This window comes from Apium graveolens, chromosome 6 (assembly GCF_009905375.1).
Source record: "Apium graveolens cultivar Ventura chromosome 6, ASM990537v1, whole genome shotgun sequence".
In the NCBI taxonomy this organism is placed as follows: domain Eukaryota; kingdom Viridiplantae; phylum Streptophyta; class Magnoliopsida; order Apiales; family Apiaceae; genus Apium; species Apium graveolens.
Genome location: NC_133652.1, coordinates 7588344 through 7605793, shown reverse-complemented (window position 1 = coordinate 7605793; position 17450 = coordinate 7588344). Strand labels below are relative to the sequence as shown.

The window sequence follows — 17450 nt, the reverse complement described above, 5'->3', positions numbered from 1 at the left end:
TGCCCGGCTATTGAGTTTTGAGTTGCCAAAACAACTCTTAACCATTTTCCTCCCATAATCAGCATAAACCATCCAGTGTGCGAATAACGACCATAGAATATCCTAGTCCAAGAGCGTAAACTTTACATTGTAATCAGGATTCAGCTTTATTTGATGATGCTAAAGGACATTTTAGTGTCCATACAAATCCAATTTCAGTTACATCTGTATGGTCCAAATCCAGATATACATAACGAGAAACAATGCATCCTTTAGACAACTTAAACATAAATAACCAAAAACAAAAGGCTGATCCCTCCTTTGAAACAATTACAAACCAGCAGTAAAAGATTGTTTAGAAGTGGAAGACTGAACAGAAAACACTTGAGATTGTTCAGTAGAAGATAAAACAGATATAACTTAAAAAATGCTACAGGATTTCCAAGTCCACAATAATAACTTAAATAATGCTGGCCCTGAAAACCTCCATAATTTCCAAGTCCACAAATGTATGGATTTGTATTAACCCTGGCATTCAAAGAGGATATAGCCTTGTTACAAACAAAACAATGTAACGACACTTTGCAGAAGCAATAGAGTCCCAAGCTATGAAAATAAAGCTAGCTAGAGGGCCACATAATCCCCCAAAAAGAAAATAAAAAGAGACATAAAAAATCAGCTTTGCACAAAATCAACTATATACGCGGCTCGGTAGCATTGGCACTTGGACGGCATATCGATTGCAAGTCGAACTATAACTAAAAAGGGATAACAAAAATATAACATATCAATTGCAAGCTGAACTATAACTAAAAAGTGATAACAAAATAATAACAGATGAATTCCGGAATTCCAATAATAGCAGGAAACACTAATAACAAGTAACCCCTGACTAAATAGGAAATGGAAAATTAGAACTTTGTTAAGCAGCACAGAGTGCAAGTGATAACGAAGTTCAAATAGAATTCATTTCTTGTTCAGCACAAAATGGGAGTTCAAGTGATGACAATATACTAAGCAAACATCCATCTATTACTGTACCATGCGGTAACCGCCAACAGCGACGGCATGCCCCCTCCCTATTGGTTCTAACGTGACAATTTCGTTGGTCTTGAACTCTATCCTCACGCTGAAGGGAAGTTTGTCGTGGTCAGCAAACGGATCTTTAACTTGGCTAGTGAAATTGATGTTTTTTGCCTGCAATTCGCACAAGTTAGAAACATGGTTTAACAGAACTCCAAAGGACATTCACACTTTGTAGACTAAATACAACAAATATCATAAAAGAAGACATACCCGTGTGCAGATCAAGTAATGACCGCCGGTTTTAAGATGTAATAGAGCATACCTAGCTATATAATTCACCTGCCCAACAAAAAAGCACGGTCACAACTATATTTAAAAACTAAACATCTAAGAGCAATACCACAAAATACCCACCTATATCTCCAAGTCATACATGAAGAAACTATAAGGCATCACAAATATAAAATCTTAGTTCCCATTGTACATTCAAAACTAAACTTATAATCTTTTAACTGAAAAAAAACAAAAAGAAAAACACTCAACTAATAATCCAAGATTCTAAAACCAAAAAACTTTACCAGCTATCAAGTCTTAAAGGGTAATTTACAAATTAAAATAGGTGGGATGAGGGAATAACTAAAATAATGTTGGAATCATGAACAATTCAAAAGATTATAAAGCATTTCAAAATAATACTTCATAACCATAGAACAACCTTCCTTTTTAAATGTATTGAGAAAGCATTTAACAGGAAACTGTGCATTATTGTAGCAAAAGTACAATTTTTTTAATGTTTAATCCTTTTTTGAGCGATTATAATTAAATTAATTTTAAAGTGAGACATGTTCATTTAATTCAAATATTATAAATCAATAAAAAAACAAATATTTAAAGATACCACCGCATTTTTAATCCTTATTCCGATATTAATAATTTGTACCAAGAGGTAGCTGCTGTCTTTATTTTTTAAATGATTGCAATCACACTGATTTTTTTAAAAAAAAAATCATAACCATTCTTTAAAAAAAAGGTAAATTTTTTTATTTTTTATGTTTTGGAAAAGTTAATATATAATCCAGTTATGATACCTTATTTACTTAAAAATAGAAGACATTAAAATATGGGTGAAAATAACCTGCAAAGAGGGATCTGGATAAACGATATCACCAAGGATGACATCCACCATGCCAACAACCATGCGGTAATCCATACCATTAACCATGCGATAATCTCTACTAACCATGTCCTTACGGAAACAAAAATTTTCTGGAAATGTAACAACATTCGACCTCTCCTCCACCGTGTTTGCAACAACATCTGACAACCCAATTACATACACCATTCCATCCTGCATATTTAAACATCCAAGCTATGCATAAATGATATGGAACATAAAAACTATGTTACTCCAACTTGGTTGTGGAGTGTGGGACACGACCCATATCCGAGTGTCGGACTTGAAAAATCTAAATTTTGAGACACGGGGACATGGTCCTATTTTTAAACATGGTATGACCTATTTTTGGACATGGCACCGCGACACAGCATAATATATTGATGAACAAGTGTATCAAATTATCAAGTATGACATCTTAACAAAAATTAATAACAAAACTCACATTAAACATGATTTTGTAATTGACCTTGAAATTAGATATCTTCTCTACTTTTATCTCATGCTTGTTTATTTCTCCCTTCTCACACACATATTGATTTTAAATCATAAGTTCTAGTCATATTTAATCTCTAAGTTGGTCAAAGTGTCCACATTTAAGTCAAATGATCCGACACTAAATAAGTGTCGCGTATGAGTAACATAGCATAAAAATACAAACAAGCCATGATCAAGCACATACTATATAACTTACCGAGCCAACAAGATCGGATAATTGTAAAACTGTAATTCCACATACATCTCCCAGGTATAAAACGTGAGACCCGGGTTTCTGAAAAACATAAACCGAATTAAATGAAGCAAAAATAAATAAATAAATTGTATAACTCATTTGCTATTGTATATATGATAATACTTACGATCCATATATTAGTAAGACCGCCCAGTATAGCAGCCGCCAACTTTGACATATGCGGATTCCATAATCTGTACTCAACTTCAGTTCCATCATCCTTCTGAAATAGGGAAAATTATATACATTCAGTGTTACTTAAGGCAAAAAACACAACGAAGCGTAAGATCTCTCTGGTAGCTTAAGCATAAACCGAAAAATGAAGCTCGGGTTTTGGTAAATGAAGCGCACTACATTGATTAGTATATACTTACACATATAAAGAGAAATGACATGCTAATTACTATCTGCAAACTCAAAAGAGAAGTGTAGGCCCATATGTCATAATACTAAAATATATTAAAAAAGTGGATAAAAAGTTATATTTGTACATCATCATATTCTCCGCTTTCAAAATAATCACAATCAGTGGTGGTTTGTTGAGGATTTGTGGAGGATGAGGGAGGCAGCTTGGATGTTGATTGGATGTTTAGAGTGTGTCAATGACTGAAAGTCCAGTATATATAACGTACTCGTTTTTAAAACAAGCCCAACAAAAAAAAAAGAACCACCTTTTAAAATTATGTCCAGATCTAATATAAACACCCACTTATACAAAAATGCCTTTTTTATAGTGTTTCTACGCTTCAGCTTAACACATAAACGGGAATCTTTATATTTTACTCTGCTCCTCCGAAAAGAAAACCCAAATATAAAGAATTGGGAAGGATGAAGGGAGTAAATGATAATAATGCAATGTTAATAATAATCATGGATTATAAAGATTATTAATTAATGAAGAGCCAAATACTACTATAAAATAAATTAATTCACCTGAACAGATATTAATTTGTCACCGTGAAGAACTTTACCAGGTACTAAATTTTTAGTACAGATAAAATTCTTTTTACCCAAACCCTTGGCGATGAAAAGTCCTTTAAATTTATGTGGGACAACCACAACTTTGTTTGCAAAACCAGTGTGAAAATTTCTTTGCACTATGGAACTTTCTTTGCACGCACAACTTTGCCAACGATAACTGCGTGCCAAATTCAGTTGAGCCATTCTCAAGTCTCCGGGCTAGATAAAAGAAAATCAACAAATTAGTTTGCAAGAAATCATATATACTGGGTATGTTTGGCCAGACTTATTTGATGAGGATGGAAATAAGGACTTATTTTTGTTGAGCCATTCTCAAGTTTCCTTATCTTAGGGAAAAAATTCACATCTAAATGTTTGATAGGGGTTTAACATTTCTTATTTGCAGAAATCACTTATTTCTAGAAAAAGGTACACATGAATAAGTCTTTTATCAGAAAAGTACACATACACGTACTTGTACTCGTACATGTAAATGATTACTTAACAGAAAGGAAACAAACCTCCAAGTCGATGAATTTGTCAATTTTTGCCCGCAAACCACGCATAACCTGATCGATTATTTGACCAACTATCACAAATATCCCTGTTGCTAAACATATATTACGTCCCAACAGTGCATTTGCAACTGCAATTTGATAATCAGATCTTGGTTGTGGAATATTATCCACTAAAAAACTTTTCAGCTCCTTGGTCACATTGGCTACAAACAAAATACATAATTTTTTTTATAAGACAAACATGGAATAGAATTATAGAAAATTTAAAAAAAACAAATATATATATAGGGGAGAGAGAGAGAGGCGAGGATGACCTCAGGGAGTTACCTAAGGTTATAAGCTATTTGAATAAAAAATCTGGATGGCAAATTTTTAATATCAGAATCCACCCAAAATGACCAATGATGTTGTATTATTTTTTGTTATAACCTCATGTACTGACCTAAGGTCACCCTCAATATATATATATATAGAGAGAGAGTAAGGTTCCGGGGGAACACTCTTAAAAAGGGAATGAGAGAACCTTTCATATAAAATAAGATTCCAATTATTTTTTAGCTTAAAATAATTATTCATTAATATTATAATAGTCATTACAAAAATTTATTGCATGTATTTGGTTATCAGTTCTCATTTTAATTGGGTTCTCATTAGGTCCCTATATATATATATATGGCTAATCCAATAGAAACTTCTTTATAATAAAAACTAGAAACTAAAGTATAAAAATTCTAAATCACATCGAAATATATCACATATGGTATGCAAATTGATCATTGGGAGATGGAGAAAAATATAGTGAAGTCAAATTTTATCTGACGGGAAAAATCAAATTGAAAATGGAGGGGAAAAGTTGAGATTCTGTGTGGGAGGGTGCAGTTTAATTCTATGTGGTGCATGTAGGGGGCATTAGATTAGACTGATCTAGTGGCTTAGATTAGTTTCTACATTTTAAAAGTTGTTTCTATATGATCATCTTCCTATATATATATAGTTACTACTTACAATTGCATATAGCCTTCATTTGACGGAGAGCGTCACGGAGAGATGAAAAGGGATAAAAAGCTCTGAGCGTGAATGGGTTGTTATTGAGGTACTTCTCAGCTATTTTGAATGTGGTGCTAAATCCAGGATATTCATACATTCCATGAGCATCAAAAAGAGCATATCCCGAGGCAAATTCAAAAAGAAAAGCAATATGGCGGCCATACTGAAGAGTAGACAAAAAATAAAGAAAAACAAGTGAGTTGCATTGCAAGAAGTGGCAAGCAGGTTAATTGGTGCTTGTAGGGGTGTATGTGCAAACTAATTTCTGGAAAGAAAAAAAATCCTCCAAAATGTACCAACTACCAAACACTAGTATAAGAGGTTTCATTTGGCCAACCTCTAATTTGGTTCAAAAATTTAACTACCAAACATGATCATTATAATAAATATATTTGAGTAAGGGCTCAAAATTATTTTTTTAGTAAAAATAGAAAATAGATTCATTTGGAAATCAAAAAACAACAACCACAATTCAATTCCTGAGATCAAATCCAACTTCATACTATAAAACTACAATTGTGTAAGTTTTAAACTATTATGTGTAAAACCAAATCTGACCCATAGTCTAAAAATTAAGCCAAATGAACTGTGACACCGGTTCTTAACAAAACAATAATATAAAACTTGCAAATCTATGAAACCAAGCAACCCCTTGGAGCAACCCTAAGGGCATCTCAACTCAAGCTCCTAACCTAAATTTTGAGGAAAAATCATGAAAATCAAGCTCCAAGAGACTCCTAACTTTTCTTCAAATTGTTAGGAGCTCTTTTATGCTCCTCAATATTAGGAGTCTCTCTCCTCTCCTCTTTCATTACATCACTTTTCATTATTTAAATAACATGGGTATATTAGCTAATTAAAAAATGCTAGCAAGTAATTTAAGAGACTAGATAGATTCATTGTTGGATATGACAAGTATTTGAAACTCTTAAATAGTTAAGAGTTAATATTTTATTTTATTTTTGAGGAGGGGGCTAAATTAACTCTTGGAGATGCTCTTATTACTTAGAATGAGAAAGAAAGAAAACCTGGATATAATTTACCTTATTGCACAAGGAAGTCCCTGGTTTAGATGTTGGTGCATCATCTACTTTTCTCTTTTTCCCCGGAGCAGGAGGAGCACTAGATATTGGTGCATCATCAACTTTTCTCTTTTTTCCCATATCAGGAGCATTCATCTGAACGGACAAAAGCATTAAAGTGGCTATCAATTCCCTAAATTCCAATTACAAATAATAATAATAATAATAATTATAATTATAATAATAATAATAATAATAATAGCACAAGAAACAAAGAACACAATAAATAATTTACCTTATTCCCCGACGAACCTGCTTTCTGCCTTAAACGATAATGAACACGGTTTTGCCTATATTCCTCCTCTACACGGCGGCGATTTTCCAACAACTTTAATTTTAATTTAGCATCCATAACTTAGTAAACAAATAAACAGAACGATCCCAGATGGGAGAGAGAGAGAGAGAGGGAGAGAGAGGGAGGGAGGGAGGGAGAGAGAGAGAGAGAGAGAGAGTTTAGAGAGAAACAGAGACAGAGACACGGAGAGATGTGGGTACACCAATTTAACAATGAAAAGGGGAAAATCCCTCTTTCCATTGTGATTTTGAGAAAAAATTACATAAATAACACATTATCACTCGTTCTACCCGCCCAATACACCGGTCGAAGGGTTTTGGTTTATTGAAATCTGGGTGGGGGTGTTATACAGCGTGAAGGTAAAATTCTATTGCAGTTTTGAGTTTCGGGGGTGCGATACGCGAATTATTTTAAAATCGGTGCTATACACGAATTATTTTTAATAATTTATAATATTTTCAATTTAATTTGAAAAGATGTTTTTAAAATATTAAATTTTTTTGAAATTTTAAATATATATGATTTGACAATAATCATAAATATACACACACGTATATAAGTATTGATTTTTTTGAAATAAGTAATTTTTAAAAAATAATATTAATGATTGAAATATATAATTTTAATAATATTTTAAGATGTGTTTACAAAGTATAATTATATGTTTAATTAAAAGCTAAATTTTAGCTTGGATTTATATGGCTCTAATCTTATTTTAGTCTGTATCAATTGCATACATTACTTTTTATTAGTTTAAGATCAATTATATTGATCAAATTCAACTGATTATGTTCACATTTAATTTAGTTTAACTAGCATAATAACCACTGCGAGACACATTTCATTTTCTAAAAAAAAATTATGCATCAATTTTAATTAAATAAAGTTTATAAATATCAGTTCAACTAGTTAATTTCTACGGATTATTAAACAATATATATTTTTTCTTTAAATAGTATAAAATGCATTGAATCAAATGTTACGATATAGTTTAGATGTAACTTTTATTTGAATAATTCAAAATATTTGTACAATATTATCCTGATCAATGAATATTGGTTATCTAAAAGAATTTTTTTTAAAAAGTTTGTTTTTTAAAGTGAAAAATAAAAAAAATCGATTTAATATATCATCGTAGTTTTAACAAATCTCGTGAGATCTCATATCAAATTTCGTTTTTTTTAAATCGAGTCAAGTCCCAAAAACAATAATGCACTATATGTGAAGTTAATAATTTTATTACAAATAAGCAATTAACTTGATCGTATAAACACCTCAAACACATTAAATTATATTAACATAAGATATTAAAAAAAATTACACTATTGGTAAGATATTCTCGCCAATCTTGTAATTTAAATTTACTAAACGTAGATTGTGACGATATTTTTCGTCCGAGTCATGAAGTCAAATTTCGAATATTTTTTTAACAATGAACCAAGTTCTTATTTCAAATTCGAAATAAACTAAAAATGCATTGACTCATTCTAATCTGAACTTATCTAAATTTGTAATACCAATATAGATTATTTATATATAAGAGACCATATTTTCAATAATTTTTAAAATATATATATGTACATTTTAGTTGTTTTTTATAATAAAAAATATATGAGATATATTTTCAAACTAAAAAAAAAGAAAAATATATAAGACAATCCATTTATGTACTATGTCTAATTTTGTATCTGTAATTCAATTCTTTAAAATTAACTGTACAAATATTCAAGTAACTTTCCCTTTTTTTTGCAAAATTCAAGTAACTATTTTTAAATTTAAATAAAATATTCATTTAACACACTTATATAATATGTGTATGATAAAAAATAGATGTGACAATATGGCGTAGTGGTATGAGGTTGTATGGGTAAATAAAATATCTCAAGTTCGATATTAAAAACAATAGTAGTTTAGTCTTTTCAATGAGACTTTTTAATCTCACTAATATTATCTATTGTTCTCCTATTATATATAGAAGAGATCTGTTTTAATCCTGATCAATGTTAAATATTTTACGTTAGCCCGGATAATAATATATTTTTTTAAGTTTTAGCTAATCTAATTATTTTATTATTTTAATTTTGCTTTATTCTGGATTAGTTGTATAAATTTTGGTAGCCCACGTTATATATTAATTTGTTTTACTCTGACACTATTATTTTGACTAACAAAATATCTCTAGTTTCATTTTCGTAAAATAGTATGGATACCATAGAACTTGAAAAAAGCCCGTAATTTATATAAACTCAAACATTGTACAGACGGACCGACTATTAAAATTGTGTTAATTAAATTATTAAGGGCAGATTCTATTACACATTTTTAAGCTTGCATTATATCTAACAACCAGTCAGGTAGAATTTAATTTTATTGTAGCCCGTACTAACAAATTACTTTTCAAAAATTTAATTTTATTTGACTCGGTTCAATAATATATTTTTTAGCCGAATCATCAATATTTGCTATTTTATTTTAACCCGAAACAACAAATCCAAATAACTTTGTTTAGTTACTTTTATTTTTATATAAGATCGGATCAATTGTATAATTTTGTTTAGTCCGAGTGAATAACATATATTATCTTATTTAAACCCGAGACCATTACACATTTAAAATTCTATTTACATTTATATGATTATACTTATTTTAAAAGAATGTTTTATTTTAAATATTACGATAGTTACAAGTCGCCAGAACGACTACCAACAAAATTTCAACCTTTTCGGCCTTTAATATAATATAGTATAGATAGATTACAATATAGTATAATAATTAATTTTAAACAATAAAATTTTATATATAAAAATAATTTTTGAATATGACTTTATATTTTATGTTATTTGTAATTAAGTTATTTATATGCAGTTAAGTAATTATTACGATTGTTAGTAGACGAATAAGATATTTTTTGGGATTTGAAATACACGAATGAATTTAGGTTTTGTTTCACGACAAATGTTTACAGGGGTTGTTATGAGGAAATCCCTCTTTCCTTTGTGATTGTTTGTGTTTTTTATGCTGGGCCGGATGATATCAATAAATTAATTATATTGATTTGCCACAGGGTCACTCTGGTTGGCTTGAGAAAGAGAGTCTCAACGACTCTCGACCTCCTAACGAGAATTGAGGTGTATGGAGGGTAATTATATATAGGAGATTGTTTTTAATAATTTATAATATTTTGAATTTAATTTGAAAAGATATTTTTAAGATTTTTAATTTATTTATTTGAAATTATAAATACATATTGTTTGACAATAATCATATATATATATTCACATATATAAGTTATTGATTTTTTTTAAAATAAGTAATTTTTAAAAATAATATTAATAATTGGAATATATAATTTTATTAATATTTTAAAATGTCTTTACAAAATATAATTATGTTTAATTCAAAACTAAATTTAGCTTGTAATTCTGCATAAATGAAATGAAGTCAAGTGCCAGATAGCTATCTGACGGATAAACAACAATGCCACTCGACGGATGATCAACAAGGCAACCCGACGGATGATCAACAAGGCAACCCGACGGATGATCATGAACCCGGCGAATGATCATGAACCCGACGGATGATCATGAACCCGACGGATAAAGAATTCAAACATTTGTTGACAGTGACAACACAGTCACATGCGTCGAGTGTATGCAAATGAAATGTGGAAGCCTATTCAACTGGGTTTTAGAGAACAAAGAAGCATTGCCATTTTCATGCTATTATGAAGATATTCAAAGATGCTGGAATAAAGTAATGAATCAGCATAGTATTAGACTTGATAGGTTTTGTTTTATTATCTTGTCTTATTACTTTGTAATCTTGGTGATATATAAACCAAGAAGCAGCAAATAGAACAAAAAGAAACTAAGCAAGATTATTATTCTCAGAGAAACATTTGTAAGCTGTATTCTTAGCATTTCTCTATAAACTTAGTTGTTCAAATTTGTAAGCAGTTGTGAGCTAATTGCTACACAGAGTTCTCTTGATATAATATATATATCTGGTGGATACATTCAAATCCAACAGAAAGTTGTTAAAGACTTGTGTTTTTAATTACTTGTGTCTTGATTCATTCCAAGTTATTATTCCGCAGTTTGCAAATCAATTCACACAGTTATATATTATTAAGATAAAACATTTTATATCTTTGTGAAAAAGTTTCAAGAATTCCATTCGACCCCCTTATGTAATTCTTGTTGCATTGTTAGGGACTAGCAATTGGTATTAGAGCAAGCTCTTAATAAACAAAGAGTTTAAAGATCACAACAAAATAGCAAGATGAACAAGAAGGATGTTGGAGTCAAGATTTCTTTTCTGGATAAAGATAATTACCATCATTGGAAGGTAAAAATGCATCTCCATTTACTTTCTCAAGATGAGGCATGTGTAGATTACATAGAGAGAGGCCCTAATGTACCAATGAGAGTTGCAACTGGAAATGATCCATCAGTCCCCAAGCCAAGGAATGAATGGTCTGATCCTGATATTGAACAAGTCAGGAAAGATAAGAAGGCCATGAATATTCTATTCAATGGAGTTGATGGTGACATGTTTGACAACATCATCAATTGCAAAACTGCCAAGGAAGTTTGGGATACTATACAGATTATCTTTGATGGCACTGAGCAAGTAAGGGAAAATAAGATGCAGCCACTCATTCAGCAATATGAGCATTTTCTAAGGATGAATTAACTGAGTCCTTGAAGAAAGAAGAGATCTTGAAGAAGCAGCTTGAACGAGAACATGAGGTAATTAAGGCATGAAAAACATCTAGAGATGTTCATGCTCAAATCACCAAAGTTCAAGGTATTGAGTCCTTTTGTGATGCAGCCTGGAAGAAGAACAAGGAGAAGCTGGAATCCAATTTGGTGGAAGGATTGCTAACAGATGTAGACTCGACGGATGATGAGGGTCATCCGCCGGATAACAAAAAGGGTTATCCGTTGAGTGATATAAATCCTCATCCGTCGACTGTGAGCAAGCCTGTCAGTAAAGCCAAACTTGTCAAGTTAAATGAGAAATATGGATCAGTTTCCAAGAAATTTGTTCCAGGAGAATCCAGTCAAGTGAAGAAGGAGAAAAAGGCTACTGTTGGTAATATGATTGTCAAGCAATTGAGTGATAGACTGGAAAAGATTGATGTTAAAACAGAGGCTAAAAGGAAAAATAATAGAAATGGTAAAGTAGGACTTAACAAGCATAACAACTACACACCTGATAAATATGCTCCAAGAAACATCTGTGTCAAGTGTGGTAGTGTAAATCATTTGTCTGTTAATTGCAAAACTGTCATGCCTACTTCCATATCTGTGCCACCTCATTTTCCCAATATGAATGCCATGCCTTCTATGCCTATGAATGCTATGTCTACACAGAATATAAATGCACAGTTTTCTAATATGCCATTTGCACCTAATCCTTATTATGCTGCATTTAGTATGCCACAAATGTCATTTAGCATGCCGTACTGGAATAACATGTTTACTAATAGCATGCCATTCCCTGTTAATCAAAATATGCATGATAATTCTGCTGTAATGAATGGTTTCAAAGGTCCAACTCAAATGACTAAGGATGAATCTGATATCCCCAAGTCAAATAAGATCAAACCTAAGAAACAGAAAAAGAAAGCTAACAAGGCAGGACCCAAGGAAACTTGGGTACCAAAATTAACTTGATTTGATTTTGATGTGTGCAGGGAAACAGAAAGAATCTATGGTACTTGGATAGTGGTTGTTCAAGACACATGACTGGTGATTCTACCCTGCTCACAGAGTTCAAGGAGAGAGCTGGTGTTAGGAATGTATGTGCATTAGTTTGATGATATGTTTAACAAAATACTTAAGTAGAAATTTAGTGTCTGTAGCCTCAACGGATAAGACCACTTTGGCTATCCGTTGATGGTGTAGCTTTACTTAGAAATAAGTCTAGTGTTGTAGCATATTTCAGTCTCTGTATTTAAAATGTAATTCTTGGAAGTTGAGAGAAACTATGAGTCATGTTGACTACTAGACGATATGCAGATAGGAAGGCCAATTGTAAATACTTCATGCCTTGTAATTTTGTATAAGTGAAGTGGTATCAACGGATGACTTAAAGACCTTCAACGGATGAGAAGCTAAGCTTCAACGGATGTCTCTAAAGCTTCAACGGATAAAGTCATCAACGGATAACATCCTTCAACGGATGAGTGCATCAACGGATGAAAGCTTCAACGGATAACATCCTTCAACGGATGAGTGCATCAACGGATGAAAGCTTCAACTGATGTTCTGATGATTAACCGTTGATAAGGGGTAGTTGTACCTTCAAGCAGAGGCACATGGGTTGATAGAGACAACTGAGATGTGGTAGCCGAATTTCAGGAACAACAGAAAAAGCAGCCGTTCTTCTTTAGTACAAAGATGCAATAGTCAACAAAGTACTGGAGTGAACAGGAAAAGAAGCAAGTGAAGATCTTATTTTATTACTGTATTTTATATTGTTCTTCACTTGTACACTTGGTAATATATAAACCAAGTAGAAGCTAGTAATTAGAAGAGAGATTTTCCAGAGCTGTTTAGAAAAATATTGAGAGAAAATTCATCTAGTTTGTACTAGGATGCAGCTGTGATCAACATTGTTTAATCACAGATTTTCTAAAATACCATCTCTGGTGGAACAACAAATCCACCAGAAAAGTTTTTAAGGTCTGTTGTGTTCTTTACATTTGTGCTTGAATATATATCTGTCTGTATTAGCTTAAAGCAATTCACACACTTGTTCTTCTTGAACACACAACTTTCATAAACTGCTCAAAACTTGAAAAAGTTTTGAGATTTACATTCAACCCCCCTTCTGTAAATCTCATTGTTAGTCCACTAGGAATAACAATTGGTATCAGAGCAGGCTCTTGACATACAAAGAGTTTAAAGATCTTGGAATCTAACAAAGATGAGTAAGAAGGATATTGGAGTAAAAATCCCAGTTCTTGACAAAGACAGTTATCACCATTGGAAGGTGAAAATGCACCTTCATCTACTCTCCCAAGATGAAGGTTATGTAAACTGCATTGAGAATGGTCCTCACATTCCCCACAAAGTAGCAACAGTTGCTACAGCCACAGTTGCTGTTGGTCAATCCATTCCAAAACCTAGAGCAGAATGGACAATGGAAGACACAGAAGAAGTCCACAAGGATAAGAAGGCTATGAACATTTTGTTTAATGGTCTTAACATGGATATGTTTGATAATGTGATAAATTGCACAACTGCCAAAGAGGTTTGGGACACAGTTCAACTACTGTGTGAAGGTACAGAACAAGTGAAAGAAAACAAAATGCAGCTTCTCATTCAACAGTATGAATACTTTCATTTTGAAGAAAATGAATCTTTAAATGAAACATTCAATAGGTTCCAAAAGCTGTTGAATGGACTGAAGCTGTATGGAAGAGTGTACCAGGTGAAGGATTCAAATCTTAAATTTTTAAGATCCTTGCCAAAGGAATGGAAACCCATGACTGTCTCCTTAAGAAACTCTCAAGATTATAAGGACTTCACTCTTGAAAGATTGTATGGAATCTTGAAGACTTATGAACTAGAGCTGGAACAAGATGAGGTATTGGAGAAGGGGAGAAAGAAAGGAAGTTCAGTTGCATTGGTAGCTGAAGATGAGAGGAAATGCAGACAAGAAACTGCGAGATCTACATCAAACTCCAAAGATGGTATAAGAAATCAGGAATCAAGCAAGGGGAAAGAGCAAGTTGCTGAAAATGAAGACAACTCCAGCCAAGATGACTCAGATGGTATTGATGAGCATCTTGCATTTCTGTCCAGAAGATTTGCAAAGATGAAATTCAAGAAAAACACTAGAGCCACTAAACCTCACAAAAACACTGTGGACAAATCCAAGTTCAAGTGTTTCAATTGTGGTATAAGTGGACACTTTGCAGGTGAGTGCAGAAAGCCAACTTCTGAAAAGAAGAAATTTGAACAAGTAGATTACAAAAAGAAATATTTTGATCTACTCAAGCAAAAGGAGAGGGATTTCATTACTCAAGAAAGGGACTGGGCAACTAATGGAGATGAAGAGGATGAAGATGTGGAGTATGTCAACCTTGCTCTCATGGCTGATTCTGAAGAAAATGAAGTTAGTTCATCAAGCAATCAGGTAATCACTACTGACTTAACACAGCTTACTAAAGAAGAGTGCAATGATGCTTTTAATGACATGTCTACTGAATTATATCATTTGCGTGTGTCTCTTAAATCTCTTGCTAAAGAAAATAGTAGGATTAGAGAGAACAATCTGTTTTTAAGTAATAGAAATGCTTTGTTAGAAGATAAGATGATTGACCTAGAGAAAACAAAGTTGCATTGTATATCTGTTGAAAATGAACTAGCTGAATCTGTTAAGAAAGTAGAAATACTTTCCAATCAATTAGAGAAAGAGCAAGAGGTGATTAAAGCCTGGAAGACATCTAGGGATGTAAGTGCTCAAATTGCTAAGGTCCAAGGAATTGAATCATTCTGTGAAACTGCCTGGGATAAAAATAAAAAGAAACTGGAATTAATTGATGGGCTGTCAACGGATGTGGAATCAACGGATGATGAAAGTTATCCGTTGAAGGAAGAAAAGGAGCATCCGTTGAAGGTTCCTCAATCAAAACAGGCAGATGTTTCTAAAAGAGAGAATCTAAAGAAACTCAACAAAAAGTTTGGTTCAACTTCAAAGAACTTTGTCAAAGAAGAAGCAAGCACATCCAAAGATGTCAGTAAGGTGAATGTAGGGCACATGACCTTAGAACAGTTAAATAATAGGCTCAAGATGGTTGAGGATAAAAAGGAATCTAAAAGAAAATCCAACAGAAATGGGAAGGTAGGAGTTAATAAACACAACAATTACACACCTGATAGGTATGCTCCTAGAAAAAGCTGTGTGCATTGTAGTAGTGTTAATCATCTATCTGCTAATTGTAAATCCATTAAGAAGACTCCCATAACTGTACCCTCTTCTATGCCTAATATGTCTGCATCACCTCTGCATGCTATGCCTGTTATGTCTCAACAAAATCCTTATGCACATTTTGTAAACATGCCATATTTTAACAATCCTTATCTTGCTGCATTTAGTATGCCTCAAATGCCATACAATATGCCCATGTGGAATAACATGTTTGCACAATCAATGCCTAATAATTTTACAAATGTGCTAAATGATTCTGTGACTAACCCTACACCTCAACCAACTACATCTAAGACCAAGGTTGACTCAAACTTACCTAAGTCTAAAGATGCAGGAGGAATGAAGTCTAGGAGAAAGGCTAACAAGGATGGACCCAAGGAAACTTGGGTACCAAAATCAAATTGATTGATTTTATGGTGTGCAGGGAAATGGAAGAAATCTATGGTACTTGGACAGTGGTTGTTCAAGACACATGACAGGAGATTTCTCCCTGCTCACAGAGTTCAAGGAAAGAGCTGGCCCTAGCATAACCTTTGGAGATGACAGCAAAGGGTTTACTATGGGATATGGCTTGATTTCAACAAGGAATGTCATCATTAATGAAGTTGCATTAGTTGATGGTCTCAAGCACAATTTACTGAGCATCAGTCAACTATGTGATAGAGGGAATACAGTTTCCTTCAATTCTGAAGCCTGTGTTGTCACTAGTAAGAAAGACAACAAAGTGGTTCTAACTGGAGTTAGAAAAGGAAATGTGTACATAGCTGACTTCAACTCTACAGATGCAGAATCCATTACTTGTCTCTTCAGCAAAGCAAGCTCAGTTGAAAGTTGGCTATGGCACAAGAAGCTATCTCACTTGAATTTCAAGACAATGAATGATCTAGTCAAAAAGGACTTAGTTAGAGGAATCCCTCTAGTTGAATTCTCAAGGGATGGTTTGTGTGATGCTTGTCAGAAAGGCAAACAAAGGAAAGCATCATTCAAAAAGAAGCTTGAAACAACAATTGATGAACCATTACAGCTGCTACATATGGATTTGTTTGGACCAGTCAATGTATTGTCTATTGCAAGAAAAAGATATTGCTTAGTGATTGTAGATGATTTCTCAAAGTTCTCATGGGTCTATTTTCTTGGATCAAAGGATGAAGCAAGTGAAATCATTATCAATCACATCAGGCAAGTCAACAATCATCCTGACTTGAAGGTTAGAAATATCAGGAGTGACAATGGAACTGAGTTCAAGAATTTGACATTAAGGCTGTTCTGTGAAGAAAATGGAATCATGCATGAGTTCTCAGCTCCAAGAACACCTCAGCAAAATGGGGTTGTTGAAAGAAAGAACAGATCTTTAGTTGAAGCTGCCAGAACAATGCTTGAAGAATCAAAGTTACCAACATATTTCTGGGCTGAAGCTGTTAATTGTGCCTGCTTCACTCAGAATATTTCTTTGATCAATCAAGCTAAAGGCATGACTCCTTATCAGTTGTTCAAGAGAAAAAAACCAACTCTAAACTTTCTTCATGTCTTTGGATGTAAATGCTTTATACTGAGGAATCAATCTGACCATAAAGGGAAGTTTGATGCAAAGGCTGATGAAGGGATATTTGTTGGTTACTCAGCTGGAAAATCTTATAGGGTCTACAATCTAAGAACCAACATTGTTATGGAATCTGTGCATGTTGTGTTT

General features: G+C 32.8%; 1 protein-coding gene across 3 annotated transcripts; it reads right to left on the bottom strand.

Moving 5' to 3' along the window:
- Positions 1-427: 427 nt before the first annotated feature.
- On the bottom strand, positions 428-7144 carry LOC141667137 (uncharacterized). 3 transcript variants are annotated; one of them, XM_074473514.1, is made up of 11 exons: positions 6755-7138; positions 6481-6615; positions 5396-5600; positions 4394-4593; positions 3846-4091; positions 3040-3135; positions 2874-2951; positions 2141-2353; positions 1276-1344; positions 1021-1176; positions 428-507 (listed from the first exon to the last, which is right to left on the bottom strand). In XM_074473514.1, exons 1-11 carry the CDS (start codon positions 6869-6871, stop codon positions 502-504), a joined length of 1521 nt encoding a protein of 506 aa, XP_074329615.1. In that variant the 5' UTR covers positions 6872-7138; the 3' UTR covers positions 428-501. The 3 variants fall into 3 exon arrangements, with proteins under 3 accessions (XP_074329615.1, XP_074329614.1, XP_074329617.1); XM_074473513.1 differs by lacking the exon at positions 428-507 and having other exon boundaries at positions 749-1176; XM_074473516.1 differs by lacking the exons at positions 428-507; positions 2141-2353 and having other exon boundaries at positions 749-1176; positions 6755-7144.
- Between the last annotated feature and the right edge of the window lie 10306 nt (positions 7145-17450).

Excerpts from the sequence above, each read along its gene's own strand:
- LOC141667137 (XM_074473513.1), bottom strand. The coding sequence starts at position 6,871 with ATGGATGCTAAATTAAAATTAAAGTTGTTGGAAAATCGCCGCCGTGTA. Across the intron at positions 2,354-2,873 it reads TATCCGATCTTGTTGGCTCG|GATGGAATGGTGTATGTAAT; the intron begins GTAAGTTATATA and ends TTAAATATGCAG. Across the intron at positions 1,177-1,275 it reads ATTACTTGATCTGCACACGG|GCAAAAAACATCAATTTCAC; the intron begins GTATGTCTTCTT and ends TGCGAATTGCAG.